General features: G+C 37.6%; 1 protein-coding gene across 6 annotated transcripts in view; it reads right to left on the bottom strand.

The window, feature by feature from the left end:
* Positions 1 to 297: 297 nt before the first annotated feature.
* SLC41A2 (solute carrier family 41 member 2) overlaps positions 298 to 17,070 on the bottom strand; it is a 120,351-nt gene continuing 103,578 nt past the window's right edge. For all 6 annotated transcript variants that reach the window (XM_041755143.1, XM_041755142.1, XM_041755140.1 and 3 more), the window contains one exon: positions 298 to 4,095. In XM_041755143.1, the coding sequence (XP_041611077.1) occupies positions 3,910 to 4,095 (186 nt within the window). In that variant the 3' untranslated portion in view covers positions 298 to 3,909. The remainder of the gene's footprint in view (positions 4,096 to 17,070) is intronic.

Raw genomic sequence — 17,070 nt, 5'->3', positions numbered from 1 at the left:
CTCAAGTGCAGGCGAAGCAGAGGCAGAGGGCTGGGCTTACCCAGAGCCCGCCAGTGAGTATGGAGGAGGCGAGAGGATGTGTGGACAGATGGACCTAGGAATCTAAGCGGAAAATGAGAAGAGTGCTCAACAGTGATAAAGTGGTAAAGCAATGGTTTGGAGGTCACGGTGTGGTCAGAGTCTCGTTTATCACACTCATCAATCCAACAAATATACAAGTCACTTCAGTCTCTTCTAGGTGAGTTCCACATGGGCTTGATGTTTACCTGGTTTACCAAGAAGTACAACAAGGCTGGGTCATATTTCTTAGATTTTATTCTTATTTGACTTTACAACAATTCAAAGATAGCAGATGCCCATCATAGATGGGTATACTATACCACAGATACATTATAAGGCAAGGAAGCCCAATTACGGAAAGACTTCATAAAATGTACTTCATTTGGCTATATCATCGATAGTGTATGATGCGGAACTTTTGATGTCTCCCAGAAGAGACATTACCATAAGTTTCCATTTTATTAACTTCTAAACTTTATATTTTAAAGGAAAAAAAATGATTAGTGAGCAAGAATAAAAATATGTTTTTAAAAAGATGATCTCTATATAAATAAAGTGATAAATTAGTGAAAGGAAGAAGTTTGGAGAGAAATTTTTATATTGTATAAAAATAAATACTGTCAATTTACATTATATATGACTGATAATAAATTATTTCGTGGGTAAATAAATCATCTTATTAGCTGCATACTTATGTAAAGGCTTTCAAAAAACCAGTAAAAAAAAGTTTAAGGAATCTACTTCCCTTTTATAAGCAAATTGAGCTAATTAGTAACTGATTTTTCCATGTCTTTATTTTTCCCTATGACATGCCTTTTAGACATTTTGTTGCTGTAACCAAGATCGGGTACCAAAACAGAAAGGAGAAAGAACTCGAATCAGCCATGCTAGTTACTTATTAGCATCTACAGATGATGTTAAATCTGGGAAGGTGGTGGACGCTAAATGTTCAATGAAATCAGGCATTATTCTTTATTCTGAAGTCTTCATTTATCTGTTTTCCTTGGTCTTAAGCACATGAATAATTTAGAATTGGCTACACTTACCATTGAGATAGATGGTGGAGGCTTCCCTGTCTGACCTAAAAGATGTAGTATTATTTTATTCTTTTACTGTAGAAAATTCTGATGCTCTAGCCTATTTCCTGTCAGTTCATTCATTAGGTACTCTTGATACACTCGGGGGTCATAAAAAGAGTAACTGGCTCAGGAGATCAGAGACCCAGATTTTAGTCACGATTTGGACACTTTGCACCCAGGCAATGTTAAAAGTGTAACTTCTCTGCTTTTCAGTTTCTTACGCTGAAAAATACAGATAAGAATATCTACCTGATTTATTTCACAGGTACTGTTGTACTATGTGATGGTGTGTATTTGAGTGTGTTTCAGAATATGTAATACACTAAAGATGATGGTAAATGCTTTAAAAATGTAATTTGCTGGGAACTTTTTTATGTTATAAATCCAGATAAGGGACGCCTGGGTGGCTTACCGGTTGAGCGTCTGCCTTTGGTCAGGGCATGATCCTGGGATTCAGGATCGAGTCCCATAATGGGCTCCTCGCATGGAGCCTGCTTCTCCCTCTGCCTACGTCTCTGCCTCTCTCTCTGTGTCTCTCATGAAAATAAATAAAATCTTTAAAAAAATCCAGATAAAAATCTATCGGCAAATAGAAATGCTTATGAATCATACAGCCCAAATGTAAGTAAGTAATTTACAAATGCTTTATGATAAAACCAAAGAGATTCTTTATGGATTTTTTAAATTAAAAAATCTTTGCAACTAAATATTCATTGACTTAGTTGTTCTTTCTTTTAAGAGAATGTTCATTATGTGACATTATAACTCTCCAAAGGAGAAAGTCTATAATTAGTTCAGTTCTCTACCTTGGAAGATTCATTATAAGGCAGAAGAGTGGAATAATTAAAGTTTCAAAATAAGCAAAAATATATAACTCTACACCACAGTCTCATTTTAAAGAGTGTAATAGGAATACTTCCTCTAACATGTTTATAAACAATGTACTATTTACATAATGTTAACACTAACTCACAACTTAAACAATAAAAATCAATGTTAATGAATATTTTCCCTTTACCAGTTCAACTATTAGGTATCTGATGATCTTGAGAGGTTCTACTGTATTTTTTAAATGAACTGTATGTGATATAAAAATGCTTACTATTGAATAAGTAAAGTGTTGGTCAAATTTTAGAATATAGGTCAGAGTTTTAGAAAAATATATAGGAAACATAGCATATCACTTATGTGATAGAGTCCCATGTAGAAATAAGCCTGTGCAGATAGGTGGTATGGACAGGCATGGTCAATAATTGAAATAACCCACCAACCTCTCTTTTAAAACAGTAAGCCTAAAAGACGCAACATACTTCTTTAGAAGAGCAAATGAATCACTTACTTATTCAAAATCTTAGAAGATAACCATGGTTATATTAAATGGTAGTTTTTTAAATAAGAAAATCTAATCATTAGAATATAGGTAATAAATAGTAAATCATGGAGAGTAGCAAAATTTGTGGACCAAATGACAAAAGCATATCAATAAAATGTGTTTAAGGATAATTACATAATGCTAAAATTTCAATAGCACTATGATCTTTGCTATCAATGATGCAAGATTCAGCTCTCCTTCAAACATTTCTCTTTGCTGCTTCTTTGTCTCTCTCTCTCTCTCTCTCTCTCTCTCTCACACACACACACACACACACACACACACAATTTCTCACACCTTGTCCCTACAAATGCAGCTCAGCTTATCTTCTGGTTTTAACTATTCAGTCTTCTTAGATCAAAATTCTTTCAGCAAATCAATGATCAAAATGACCCACTGCTTTCTTTAAAGATCTCTTGAGGTCATTCTGTATTTAAAGGGTAGCCTGCCAAGATCTTACAGAACTAAAATTAAGTTAGCATTGGCACAGAGGAAAGTGAGTCTATCTCATGCTCAGCAGAACATATTTAGTCAGGCTGGGAGCTAGTAACTGATCACTTACCCTCAGCTAGCAGAGAGGGGTGCCAGCCATGATTTTTTTTTTTTTTTAATAGTTCAAAGGTTGGTATCTTTTTTGGTTTCCTTTTTTTGCTTTTGTAAAGAAAAATAAGATTGTGTTTTTTTGTTTGAAAGAAAACATGAGGAAGCCCCCTTCCCCACTCTTCCTCTCCCCTGCCCCTGAGAGGTGCTGTAACTTCTGGGCTTGGGCACGAGGGACCAATCTGGCCTGGGCCAAGAGAGGAGGCCGGGCATTGTGTTGGGGCTTCCTTCAGAGCCACAGAGGAAGAGTGTTTGGGAATGGAGTTTGGCTTTGTTAGGCAAAAAATAAAGTTAAAAAACTTGACACACATGCCTGCTATGTTAAAACTATTAGTTAAAAACTAATAGTTAAAACTATTAAAGGCTTGGTTTGGGTCCCTTTCATTTTATAGTAGGATTTGCAGTACAATAACATCTATGAGACAAGACAGGCTAAAACTCTGTTTCCTCAAACCTGGCTTTATAAGTTAAACAATAATAAAGCACATCTCTGCTACACCAGTGGTTTTTAAATTATTCACTGTAAACATCCTGTATTCTTTCCTATTTAATTAATTTCAGAGCTTAAGCTTGTGTCTACATCTATGTCAAATTACCATTTATTCTATGAACAAATACTGTTCATTCTGGTTTTAACACAAATTCCTTAAAAAAATGTTAAGGCCATTTAATTGAATCAGGGCCAACTGAAGATTACCCTGGTAGAAGTTAAACTACTGATTTAAGATTTTTTAAAGAGTCATAAGTAGTTGTCTTGTGTTTTCCTCCTTGGAACTTGAGAACAGTTTGTAGGATTTATTAGTCTCCAACGTCTCCATCTCGATCTCCAATAAGCCAAAGAAAATGAAAACTTAAGGCTAACAAAGCTGTCCCAAGCAGGTCACCCAATGCTGTTAGATAGGGGATAGAGAAGCTATCTGGGTCCTTTCCTTTTCTCCAGAAGTGATGGACCATCCAGTCAGCAATCCACAGCAAGGTAAATACCTAGAAAACACCAGAGATTACTCCTGTTGTTTGGGCATTCTTGGCCCAGTAAACATAAGACGCACTAGGCCATAAGTCTACACCATTGCCTTCTGAAAGGAAGAGCATGTGTCCAAGTCAAGAACTACACTTGGAAAAAAGAAATAACTGCCAGGAACCTTTTCTTTTCACAAGGAAAAAAACCATGTATCTCCACAATTAATAACATATTTCTTCAACTTTTCACATATACCTTCTCATTTTCTTCAAGCTTCCCCCAAATCCCAATAAGCCTTATATTTAACAGTATTGTACCATTGTTTGTTTCAACTTCTTTCTGTATGATAAACCTGTGAAGAAGGAAGACATATAAAGATGGAAATAAAAATTAAAATAAGGAATAAATTCTCCTATTGCAGGTATATCAAGTGAAATAAAGAAAGGGAACCAACTGTTCACTTACTACTTATAAGGCCATGGGTGGCTTGCCAAGGGAAATTTCAGTCTATGCTAAGAACAATAGCCAGAAGGGAGGTGGAATGAGGAATGACCTGTCTCCATAGATAGATGTACAGATACAGACACAGAGTCGAAGTATTTTAAAGGGAAATTCAAATACTAAGGTGATATATGTAAGTATTTTCTAGGCTACCAGGAATATGAAGACCATCGTAATGCTTTGAATTTGGGGATCAGATAAATATTTTTTTCTTTGGATATTAAGAGCAGGAGGATCCCCTAACTCTCAAACTCCTTCAGTATTAAAAAGGGATTTGGAATAAATAAATAAAATCTTTATAAAAAATAAATAAAAAGGGATTTGGGATTAGAGAGGTCAATGTTCCCTGGTTTTGGACAACTTGGCAAGAATAGTGGCATGGCTGTGAGCACTTCTCCATCACCTACTAGCCGACTGCAGGCAAATCACTTAACCTCTCAGATTCTATTTCTCCAAGTGAACATGAGAGATAATAATGGCACCTACCTTCATGAGAATGTTGTGAAGACAAAATAATAGACTAAATGATCAGTTGGTGGCACACAATAAGCTTTCATCAGATGTCTGCTACTAGTAGATTTTAAGAGCTTCATTGCTATGACAATTTGTGGCCTCCCAGACAGTGGGAATACTTGATAAGTGCAGGAGGAGTATATGCCAATGGTCTGTTACCTTCTGCTGTTCTGACATGTTGGCTATGGAGGTGAGGTATCTCCCTGGAGTCCTAAACTGTGTGCTGTGGTTTAGCTCTGACACCTTTACCAGGAAGGAGATTGGCTTGTCAAAACAGAGAGACACACATGTACCCATTCCAAAGGAGTCAACTTTAGATGTCTCTGGACATCTGTCAGAGAGAGGCTGTGTTTTAAGCCCCATTTTCTTTTGCATGAGGTTGTTTCTTCTTTAGTATCATAGGACCCAAGAAATTTAACAAAAATTCCCTACCCCTGGACAAGCAGAGCAGGACTAACTCCATTTTGTGCTACACCTGCCATCTCATGTATAACCCCCACAAGACCTGCTTATTGCTTAAGGTGCTCCCCCACCCTAGTCAAGCTGCCGAGCACACCCTTACCAGAAACCAGCTCATATAGGAATGCGGCTCATATAGGAATGCGGAACCCCTAACCGCCAAAGAATGTAAACCCCGCCCTTTGCCCGCCACACCTGCGCGCCAATTCTGACCAGTGATAGGCTAGTTCAAACGGTCACTATAGGGTAAATTGTAATTCAATTGGCCAATCTACGTGTGGACCGACATGACTATGCAACTTTCTGTGTGTGTTACAATCTCATTGGCCACTGGCCCCTATAAAACTGCTACGCCTCTTAACCTCGGGGTCCAAGTCCCTGCTCCGCTGTGTCAGATTACTTGGACCCAAGCTCAAGCTTGTTAATAAACCCTCATGTACTTGAATCGGTGTCGGCTCTTTAGTGGTTTCTCAGATACGCGATTTTGGGCACAACAGTATTTCCCTGGCAAAGATTGTTTTGGAATCACAGAAAGTTCCATCAGGACAATGTATGGAGGAAGCATGGAGTATTAGAAATAATCTAGACTTGGAAATGACAGAGTATTGATTTGATTTCCATTTATCAGCTGTATGACTCTGGGCAAACTTCTTACTTCTTTGGGTTGAAGAAAACCCAAAAGGGCCTAGTATCTGCCATACTGGCTTTGAGATAATTAATAAGAACCTCAGTCTGGGGGCATGAAGAGAAAGGTAAGAAAGCTGCATGAACTCAGGTTACACCAATAAAAACATAAGGTTCAGAATAAGAAAGAGAGTCATGCACTGGGCCCTGAATGGGCCAGGCCACGTCTTCTGTTCTGGATGCCTTATTTCCACAGGAACTCGTCCACCCCTGTATCTTCTGTGTCTAGCAAAATGACCAGCTCACAAAGCAGACACCTGCTATCTGACTGAATCCATGAGAATCAGTGGGATACAAAGAGTATCCAGTGAGAACAAGAGCTGTTTGTCACCGGCAGGGAGGGCAGGAGATGGAAACTTAAGATCATGGCATCAGGTGACATGAGTTTGTAATACACAGCTTCAGAGGGTAGTTGTAGGCTACAGGAGAAAAGTTACCGAAAGACAACTATTTTCAAAAAAAATTTGAGGTTGCCTATAAATAGAACAAATTATGCAGTAAACTCTATATTACTGGAATGTATGGAGGTTCAATAAAGAAATGTGCTGGTGAGTGAGTAATGTGTGCAGGAGGAAATGATAGTTTTGAAGAGAATAAGGTAGCTAATTTCTATGGGATTGGCAAGAAATAGAAATAAATCTATAATATATGTGTATTGTTATATATTTACATAGGACATAGTTAATATGCATTTATATACATAAATTTATGTAATATATATCTATCGTACATATATGATATATATACAATTTACTAATTGCTTGTTTAATATCTACATTGAATGGATTAGATTTGTCTAGAACAGGCATTGGCAAACTACAGCCCATGGGCCGAATTCAACCTGCTGCCTGTTTTTATAAATAAAATTTTATTGGAACTCCACTCCACCCATTTATTTACTTCCTGTCTATTTAGTCTATAATTTAATCCTCACAACATTCTCATGAAAGAGGCACTCATAATCGCCAATGTTCATTGGGAGCAATCAAGTCAGAGAGGGTAAGTGACCTGTGTGGTGCCACAATGACAGAACTATGTAGTTGTGACAGAGACCATATGATCCACAAAACCCAGGATATTTACTCTCTGGCACTTTACAGAAAAAGGTGTGCTGAATCCTACTCAGGAGACAAGTGCTTATTCATACAGAAAGAAATAAAACAGCATCCATACTTCATACCCCAAAATATATTCTAGGTAAGACTCAAGTACAAAAAGCAATACTTGAGAAGTTTTATAAGAGAATGTCTTATGACCTTGATGTAGGGAATGATTTCGTAAGTAAAATGCATACAATCTTAGCTTATAAACTATTTTAAAGATTTCTGTGGTTCAACAAACACCATAAAGTTAAAAATCATGCCCCAGGCTTGGGGGAAAAAAATCTCTGCATTGTATATAAGTGACAAAGAATTAGTATTTAGAATATTTAAAGAGAATATACAGAGAACTCCTACAGTTTGTAAGAAAAAGAAACAACCCAATAGAATAGAAGAGGAAATCAGAAGTGTTAATAAACACGAAAAGATGCTCAACCTCACTAATAACACAGGAATGCAAATTAAGCCACATTAAACTCCATTTCATACCCATCTGACTAGCAAAAGTCAAATTTTGAGCAATCATAATAGCGAACATTGTTTTTTGAAATGGCCTGTGATGGGGACATGCAGTGTTCAAGGTGGTTCACATGAACTGATTTAATCCTTAAAATACCTCTATAATACGCTACGGACTATTATTATACCTTTTTGACATAAAGGGATACTAAGGTATATGTGAAGTGCAGCTAGCCGGCCAGAGATCACACAGAGATCATATAGCTCATGGGCGGAGACAAGTTCCAACTCCTACTACAGTCTCACACAAAAGCCCAAATTATTAAACATTAATGCAGCACATCTCACTTTGGTAAAAAGAACTCTGCATTGGCCACAGGAGTATAAACTGGCACAACTACTCTGCACAACACCTCAGCAATATCTGTTAAATATGAAGATGTGTATCTCCCCAATCCAGCAATTCCACATAAAAACAGGATTTTTTTCCTCCTTTTTCTTCTGCAAAATGAGTAAAAGGATGAAACTGTTTATGACTGGAGGAAACTGGCCTGGGGGTTTTACCCACCCCAGTGCCGAGTGGCTACCCCAAGGACTGGGAGGACCAGTATCTTTGGGGACTTGCAGAAGCTCTGCTGGGAAACTCTGACATGCACACTCACAGAAATGTGCAAGAACATTCACTGCACCACTGTGGTAAAAGTCCAAAGCTGGAGATAAACTCAAAAGTCTACTGACAAAGGAATGAGGAAATTAACTCCTAGGTCACACAACCGAACATTATATAGAAGCTAAAACAAATGAAAAAGAGCTACATGAATCCATATGCATATGTCTCAAAAGCATAAAGTTGAATGCGAAAAGCAGTAGGAGACTACATAAAGTATGATTCCCATAAGGCTTATAAATATGAAAAACAATACAATATGTTATTTATAGATTCATTCCGCAGCAGTGGTAGAGGAACGTGCTTGGCAGTGATACATACCAATTTAGACAACTGCTTGGGAGGGAATCAAATGAGACCAGGAAGTGATACACAAGTGGCAACAACCATATACATGATGCATTTTTATTGATCGTTTTGAAGTAGTTGCTTAAATAATTTGTTAAGGGTTGCTAAAGCTGCATAGTAAATACAGGCTATTTTATTTCCTATAACTTCCTGTACATTTGTATTTTATAATTAAAAAAGCATGAGCAGACAGGGCAGTGGTAACTCACTGACCAGGGCTGCCCAAGCTACCTTCTAGAATACCCGCCCAGGGTGCCTGGGGGGCTCAGCAGTTGAGCATCTGCCTTTAGCTCAGGGCATGATCCTGGGGTCCTGGGATCGAGTCCCACATCCAGCTCCCTGCAGGGAACCTGCTTCTCCCTCTGCCTGTGTCTCTGCCCCTCTCTCTGTGTCTCTCATGAATAAATTAAATCTTAAAAAAAAAAAAAAACCTACCTCCCTAGGGGCTACCTAGAAGAGGATGTCAGCGTGCCCTGCAGAGTTCAAACTGAAATGTGTGAACTTTTTTTTTTTTTAGATTTTATTTATTTATTCATGAGAGACAGACAGAGAAAGAGAGAGAGAGAGAGAGGGGCAGAGACACAGGCGGAGGGAGAAGCAGGCTCCATGCAGGGAGCCTGACGTGGGACTCTATCCCAGGTCTCCAGGATCATGCCCGGGCTGAAGGTGCAGCGCTAAACCGCTAAGCCACCGGGGCTGCCCTGAAAGGTGTGAACTTGGTAGCACTAAGGGGCGCTGGGGCTAAAACCAAAGGGGTATTTAAGTGTCTGTGTGGAGTGAACAAAGATCTAATTTTTTGATCATTTGTGCAACTGTCCTCCCCATCTAGGGAAATAATGGGACATTTTCTGGAGAAAACTGAAGGGGAAGAATCTCAGGACTTAAAACCACTGGGAACTATGAAGTACTGGCTGAGAATGAGGAGTCTGCACAGTTAGCGATGGGGTTCCTTTAGACCTTGTTTGCTCCAAGAACAGTAGCGGGCAGAAGGAAAACCCTCCAGAGAGGACATCAGATGCTCAGATTCGGAGGGCTCCCAGTTCAGCTGCTGATCCCCCCATCCTCCCATTGGAGAGTGCCCAGGCCACAGCCTTCTCTACTTCCAAGCCACTCACACTCTGCATGCTACAGTCTCTTCCCTGTAGAGGAAATAATCCCTGTCGCATAGATGAAATGGGGCAGAAAACTTAACAGTACCTACCACATAGAAAGAACATAGTAAATATTTGCAATGATTAAAAAAAACCTCATAGGTCCTATATGAAGGAACAAGAGCCTGACTTTCCCAACAGCAACACAGGGAAACAAAGAAGCAATGCCTTCAAAATTCCAAGAGAAAGAGATTTCTAATCCATAATCCCGTGCCCAGCCAATCTGTCACCCAAGTATTGAAGGTTAAACTAAAGAATTTTAAGACATGCATGCACTCAGGAAGTTTTCTCCCATGTTCTCTCTCTTTGGAACTTTCTTGAAAATGTGCCTGGGTGGCTCAGTTGGCTAAGCATCTGCCTTCAACTCAGGTCATGATTTCAGTGGTGTCCTGGGATCTGGGAACTACTCAGCAGTGAGTCTTCCTCTGCCTCTGCCCCTCCCCAGGCTCATGCCCTGTCTCAAATAAATAAATAAAAATCTTTTTTAAAAAAGAAAATGTGTGATGATCCCTGGGTGGCTCAACGGTTTGGTGCCTGCCTTTGGCCCAGGGCACAATCCTGGAGTCCCGGGATCAAGTCCTGCGTCGGGTTCTGGCATGGAGCCTACTCCTCCCTCTGCCTGTGCCTTTGCCTCTCTCTATCATAAATAAATAAATAAAATTTTAAAAATAAATAAATAAATAATGTTTTTTTAAAAAAAGAAAGTGCGTGATGAAAATGAGGGGAGAACCAGAGAGAGAGAAGGAATGGGGATGGGGGAATAGAAGAGCCAACTGCAGAGAGCAGTGAGCGAAGAAGGCGCCAGGTGGGCTGGGGAGCCAGAGTCCAGAAATAGCAGGTAGATGGAGCACTCTAGAAATGAGGTCTCTACGATCAAGGCAAATGGCAAATTATCTGATATAACAGAGTCTGGGAGCAAAAAACTAAGTACAGATGTGTGGCAGCTATGATGGATCATGTGGGAAAAAACTAAGGATAGGATATAGGAAATTATGCCAGTGAAAAAATAGGGCAACTATCTCCAGAAAAAAATCAGAGAGAGATAAAAAGAAAGAAAATATTTTTAAAAAATTAAGAAAATATAACACACGGCTTGGCTCTGTGATAAATGATATTTATAGCCACAGAATATAAACAATACTTATTCATAAAATAAAAATTGAGCCTTCCTATACTAGGAGGATGAAAGTTGGGGAAATAAAACATGGGGTAAGATGGCTAGATTCTCATATACCATAAATAATAGATCGTAGATAATTTCTTAAATTGAGAAAGCAAAATTAGCAATCCAAGTACAACACAGAGGTAAAATAACAGAAGGAGCAGCTAGAGTTGCTTTGGAGGACTAGTAATATCTAGTTTTTAACACACACATAAAAGAACTAAAAAAGAATATATATCTAACATGTCTTTTTTCAGTATATGACCCACGAATAGCTATGAAGTCAATTTAATGTAATTGGTCTTTTAAAAAATGGAATACAATAAAATAGAATACAACAGGGTTAGAATAGAAAATATTAGTATGCTAACAGGATGTTTCATACAACTTTTGTTTCAGCTATGAAATTACATATATTTATATATAAATAAAATATATAAATGGATGCATTAGTTTCAGTATAAACATTTTTCTTTTTTTTTATTTTTATTTTTATTTTTTTAAATTAATTTTTATTGGTGTTCAATTTACCAACATACAGAAAAATACCCAACATTTTTCTTTCTTTAGTTTTTTTTTTAATGGAGAAGGGAGGGGAGAAGAGGGAGAGGGAGAATCTTAAGCAGGTTCTGTGCCCAGCGCAGAGCCCAACGTGGGGCTCACTCAATCTCACAACCCTAAGATGGTGACCTGAGCCGAAATCAAGAGTTGGATGCCTATCTGACTGAGCGACCCAGGTACCTTGAACATATTTCTTACTTAATATTGTGGTCAAAAACATTTGAAAGCTGGGATACCCAGGTGGCTCAGTGGTTGAATGTCTGCCTTCAGCTCAGGGTGTGACCTCAGGGTCCTGGGATCGAGTCCCGCATCGGGCTCCCTGCATGCAGCCTGCTTCTACCTCTGCCTGTGCCTCTGCCTCTCTGTGTCTCTCATGAATAAATAAGAAATCTTAAAAAAAAATAAATAAAACAAAACATTTGAAAGCTACTGACCTAATATGTACATCTGACATGCTAGGTTCCAGGGATCTCGTGTGGAAATCTCTTAAAGGAGAAAATAATGTCATTTTTCTATTTGATCTCTTGGTTTTTAGCAAAAGCACTTATCCATAATAAGCCTGAAGCAATCATGTGTCGCTGAACAGGCTCTACCACTGAATGAACCTCAAATCCTTCTCATCTCTGCAATGAAATATCCATTATCACAGGTGGGTCGCAGAAATTAAATAATATATGTAAAGAGTTAAGTGTCTATACACAGTCAGTACTCAATAAATATTAACGTCATGCTCATTGTTCATCAGTTATTATGCTGAATTTATGATCTTTAATTAAAAGGTTATTGGGGGCACCTGAGTGGCTCAGTTGGTTGAGCATCCAGCTCTTGGTTTCAATTCAGGTCATGATCTCAGGGTCCTGGGACTGTGCCCAGTGTCAGGCTCTGTGCTTACTAGGGAGTATACTTGGGATTCTCTCTCCCTCTCCTTCTGCCCCTCCCCCCACAATGCTCTCTTTCTCTCTAAAATAAAAATCTTAAAAAAAATTTTTTTTTAAAGGTTATTGGAAGTGTGAACACTGGTTTCTTTTTTCTTTTTCTTTTTCTTTCTTTTTTTTTTTTTTTTGCACTGGTTGTATCTTTATTGTTTACCTCGTTCACTAATAGTTCTGTGATGCAAGGTTATGAACACTGGTTTCTAACACTCACCACCTAACATGACTTTTCTCTATGATCCTTAGTTTAGGCTTCTTTAAAACAGATTAATTTATGTCTTCATAGTCTGTTCTAGTTCTTGAGTGCAAAGGTAAGAAACCTGTGATCATGAACTATGTAGTAATTGCTTGCCTCACATATGCATGTCTTCTCCCACTCCCTCCCAATTCTTACTCCACTAATTGGACTTTAAGTTCCCTTCCCATGCAATTTCTTGTTAACGGTATTATGATGACTTAAAGTTCACTCAGATTTCAATTTATTAATTTTTTTTGTAAGTAACAAAGGATTTCAGTGTTTCCTTGGAACACAGTATCTAACGAATTATAAAATCACAGTAAGTATCAGATATTAATTAATGCAACATATTTTATTTTAAAACTAAATGATTATTTAAGGAATGCATGCTTTTCACTGTGAAAACACATTGAAATCAAACCAAGGGTAGAATGTGTTTTTACATCATCTGTTTTTTATGAGATATGCATAAATTCTTTAGGTAAGTGTACCTTCTGAAAAGGCAAATTTGTAGCCTGTTCTGGATGTTCTAGCTGTATTGCTTGGAATTTAAATAAATATCCAGAGTACAAAAATATATATTTGCTTTGGACAATATTGATTCTCTTGGCCAGCTCCTTCTTTGAGCTAGAATTAACATTCCTGCATACTAGCATCCTCTCAATGTCCTGAATGCCAGTAACAGCCTTGTGTACTATGTAAAGAAAGATGATTCTTCAGGGAAGGAAGGCTTGGAAATATAATGCAAATAAACACCAGGAGTAGTAAATTAGTACAGTTCTTCCAAACCCCTAACATACAAAGGCTGAGTTTATTTTCCCTATAAAAATATGCTTCCCTAATACAGTTTCCAGACTAGAAACTCCACTAATTAAAATCGAATATATAAATGTTTGCTCCTAAGAATTTAGGATTATCAGTCAACAGGAATTCAGTCTACTCCTGATATTTAAATAAAGGCATCTTTTCTTTGGTCTGAATTATTTTTGTAAGGTGGTAGGTGGAGGAAGGTGGGAAATGAATAAAACTTATTTTGAGAAGGAACCTAAGATTTCCAAGGAGTCCAGTCACAAAAGTGGTGAAGACCTTTTGTCCAAAAGAAACTTTTAGAAAAAAGAAAAAAAAAAAAAAGAAACTTTTAGAATGTGTAGCTTTAAAAGGTACAGATACTAGGGTTCTGGTAGTGTTCTTTTATTTTTTATTTTTTTTATTTATGATAGAGAGAGAGAGAGAGGCAGAGACACAGGCAGAGGGAGAAGCAGGCTCCATGCACCGGGAGCCTGATGTGGGATTCGATCCCGGGTCTCCAGGATCGCGCCCTGGGCCAAAGGCAGGCGCCAAACCGCTGCGCCACCCAGGGTTCCCTCTGGTAGTGTTCTATTTGTTAAGCTGACTGGTGAGTGTCCTGGTGTTTATTATTCTTTATACCTTGTGCATGTCATTATTGTTCATCTATTCAATATTTAATATATAAATACAATTTAAAAATAATAATCTTTTGGCTGGTGTTCTTTAACCCTGGCCCAGTTAATCCCACCACTGATTGCTCCCTCATCTGACCATATCATTCTGTTCCAATCATGCAAAGAGCCAGTGATAACTAATGTCGTTTAACATTAGGAAATGACAACCTGAAAATTAAAAAAAAAAAAAAAAGTCAAGGAAAAATTAGATGTTTGTTAGTTTCTAATAAAAGGGGGAAAAAGATAGAAATAAACATATTTAGGGGATCCCTGGGTGGCGCAGCGGTTTGGCGCCTGCCTTTGGCCCAGGGCCCGATCCTGGAGACCCGGGATCGAATCCCACATCAGGCTCCCGGTGCATGGAGCCTGCTTCTCCCTCCGCCTGTGTCTCTGCCTCTCTCTCTCTCTCTCTCTCTGTGACTATCATAAATAAATAAAAAATTAAAAAAAAAAAAAAAAAAAAAAAAGAAATAAACATATTTAAATAGCTATAGGAGTGAACATGTATTGATCTTCTCCTACTGAGTTAGATTAATGTTCTTAGTATCCACTGAATATTAGGGAAAGATGCACTAGGCAGAGATCAGGCCCTGAGCAACTTAGGTGCTCCCCCTTCATTCTGCCCATAGCCCAAGATCACCCTGTTTCTATACCATCTCCCTTTCTGCAGGTTGCCTAGCAAAACATTTCAATGAAAAAAAAGAATATTCATTCATTTAAAACCATTTATTGTATGCCTTTCCAATATATGTAATACTCAAATTTGAGAAATAATTTTTTAAAATATATTTTTTAAATAGCACACCAAAATATTTGTGATGGTGATCTTTGAGTGTGGGGATTATGGGCATTTTACCATGATAAGTGTATGTTGCCTTTATGATACAAAACAAACCTCAAATGAAAACAAACAAAAATGCTCATGAAAGAATGACCAAAACCCCTTCCTTGCCTAAGCTCAGTACTGAAATCCATTCGTTTCCTTGTTTATTACTTTAATGATGACAGATGGTCTCAGAAAACATATTTAAAAGGATAACTTTGAAGTCTACAGGAACTGAGTAACAAATACTGCTGGAACATGGAACTACCTGGAAAACATTTTAACTTCAGGTAAAATGAAAAGTGTCAGAAGTACAGTTCTGAACTTCTTTGACATAAGGAAGGTAAACCCTGAAAAGAAGACAACCCATTTAACCAGGAGGAAGTAAAAAGAACAAAGAAATAACTGAGAGATTTGAAAATCAATCTTTTCTTGATATCAAAGGATCTACAGTTATTGGTAAGAGACAGAATATGGGGCAAAGCAGGGGATGATGGAGTCAGATATACAAAAGGAAGGAACATGTATAATTAGTCTAATTCACATCTTAGAAAAAAGCTGCCATGAGAAGTGACAAGTGTGAAAATCCAGATGTAATCCACTTGGACTTCCAGAAGCTTTGAGCTTTGAGATACAGTATCACATAAGGATTCATAAATATAATTACTGTTGCTGTTGAAATACTAGCACACTGAGAATTCTATGTTAAGAGCAGTGAATAAAAGGATATTGATTTGGCAGAAATAACAGAGAAAAACATCTACATTAGTTTTGGTTATCTGGCACATCAAATACTCCTATAAATGAACCGAGACTCACATAAAGAAGAGAGCTTGCAATTAAGAAGAATGGAAAATGATTTCTTTTGAGACTAAAACTTTAAAAAAACATGTGAGGGCTCAAAAGAAAACAGTTATACAAGAACAGACATAAACATCAGTGGAACAGAATAAAATTTAGAAATAGACCCACATATACATAATAAACTGACTTCTGATAGACACTAAGGTCATTCAAGGAGAGTAAGGATAGTTTTCCCAATAAATGGTGCTGGAACAACCAGGTATTCATAAGGAAAAATATGAACCTTAATCTGTAATTCACAAAGATTAAGTCAAAATGGATTAGAGAACTCCAAAAAAGTTAAAACCAGAAGATTTCTCAAATAAAACAGGAAAAACCCCTCACAAGCCAGGCATAGACAATGGTTTCTTAGGACAAAGAAAAGCAGTAGCTTTTCTGATAAAAGCACTAGTTTATCTAAAAAACTGATAAACTGACTTTATTAAAACTGAAACGTATGATGTTAAAATATATGGTTAAAAAATGAAGAAGCAATGTATAGACTGGTAGATAATATTTTTAATGCAGGTATATAACAAAGGACTATTCAGAAATATAAAGAACTCTTACGACTCCATAAGTCAATTCATTATTAAAAATGGACATAAGATTGAACTTCACAAAAGAAAATGTGAATGGCCAATAAATCCATGAAAAGATATTCAATACCAGAATTATGATGACCATGAACTACCACCTTTACACCCACTAAAATGGCTAAAGGCATAAAGACTGACAATACTAAGTGATGGTAAGGATGTGGAGCAACAGGAACTCTTGTACCAATAGGATTTCAGAACAGTATAATCACACTGGAAAACAGCTTGGCAGCTTCTTATAAAGTTAAACATACCTATCCCATAAGAGCCAGAAATTCCACACGTAGGTATTTACCCAAAGGAAACAAAAACATATATCTCCACAAAGATTTATACACAGATGTTAACAGCAGCTTCATTCATAATAGCCCCAAACTGGAAGCAAACCAAGTGTTTACCAGCAGGTGAATGGATAAACCAACCGTGGTATAGTCATCCAACAGAAAACAAAGCAGCAAAAACAGAGCAAATTACTAACTATATGCAACTATTAAT

This window comes from Vulpes lagopus, chromosome 5 (genome assembly GCF_018345385.1).
Source record: "Vulpes lagopus strain Blue_001 chromosome 5, ASM1834538v1, whole genome shotgun sequence".
Lineage (NCBI taxonomy): Eukaryota > Metazoa > Chordata > Mammalia > Carnivora > Canidae > Vulpes > Vulpes lagopus.
The sequence above is the reverse complement of the archived record's forward strand: the minus strand, read 5'-3'. Positions and strand labels throughout refer to the sequence as shown.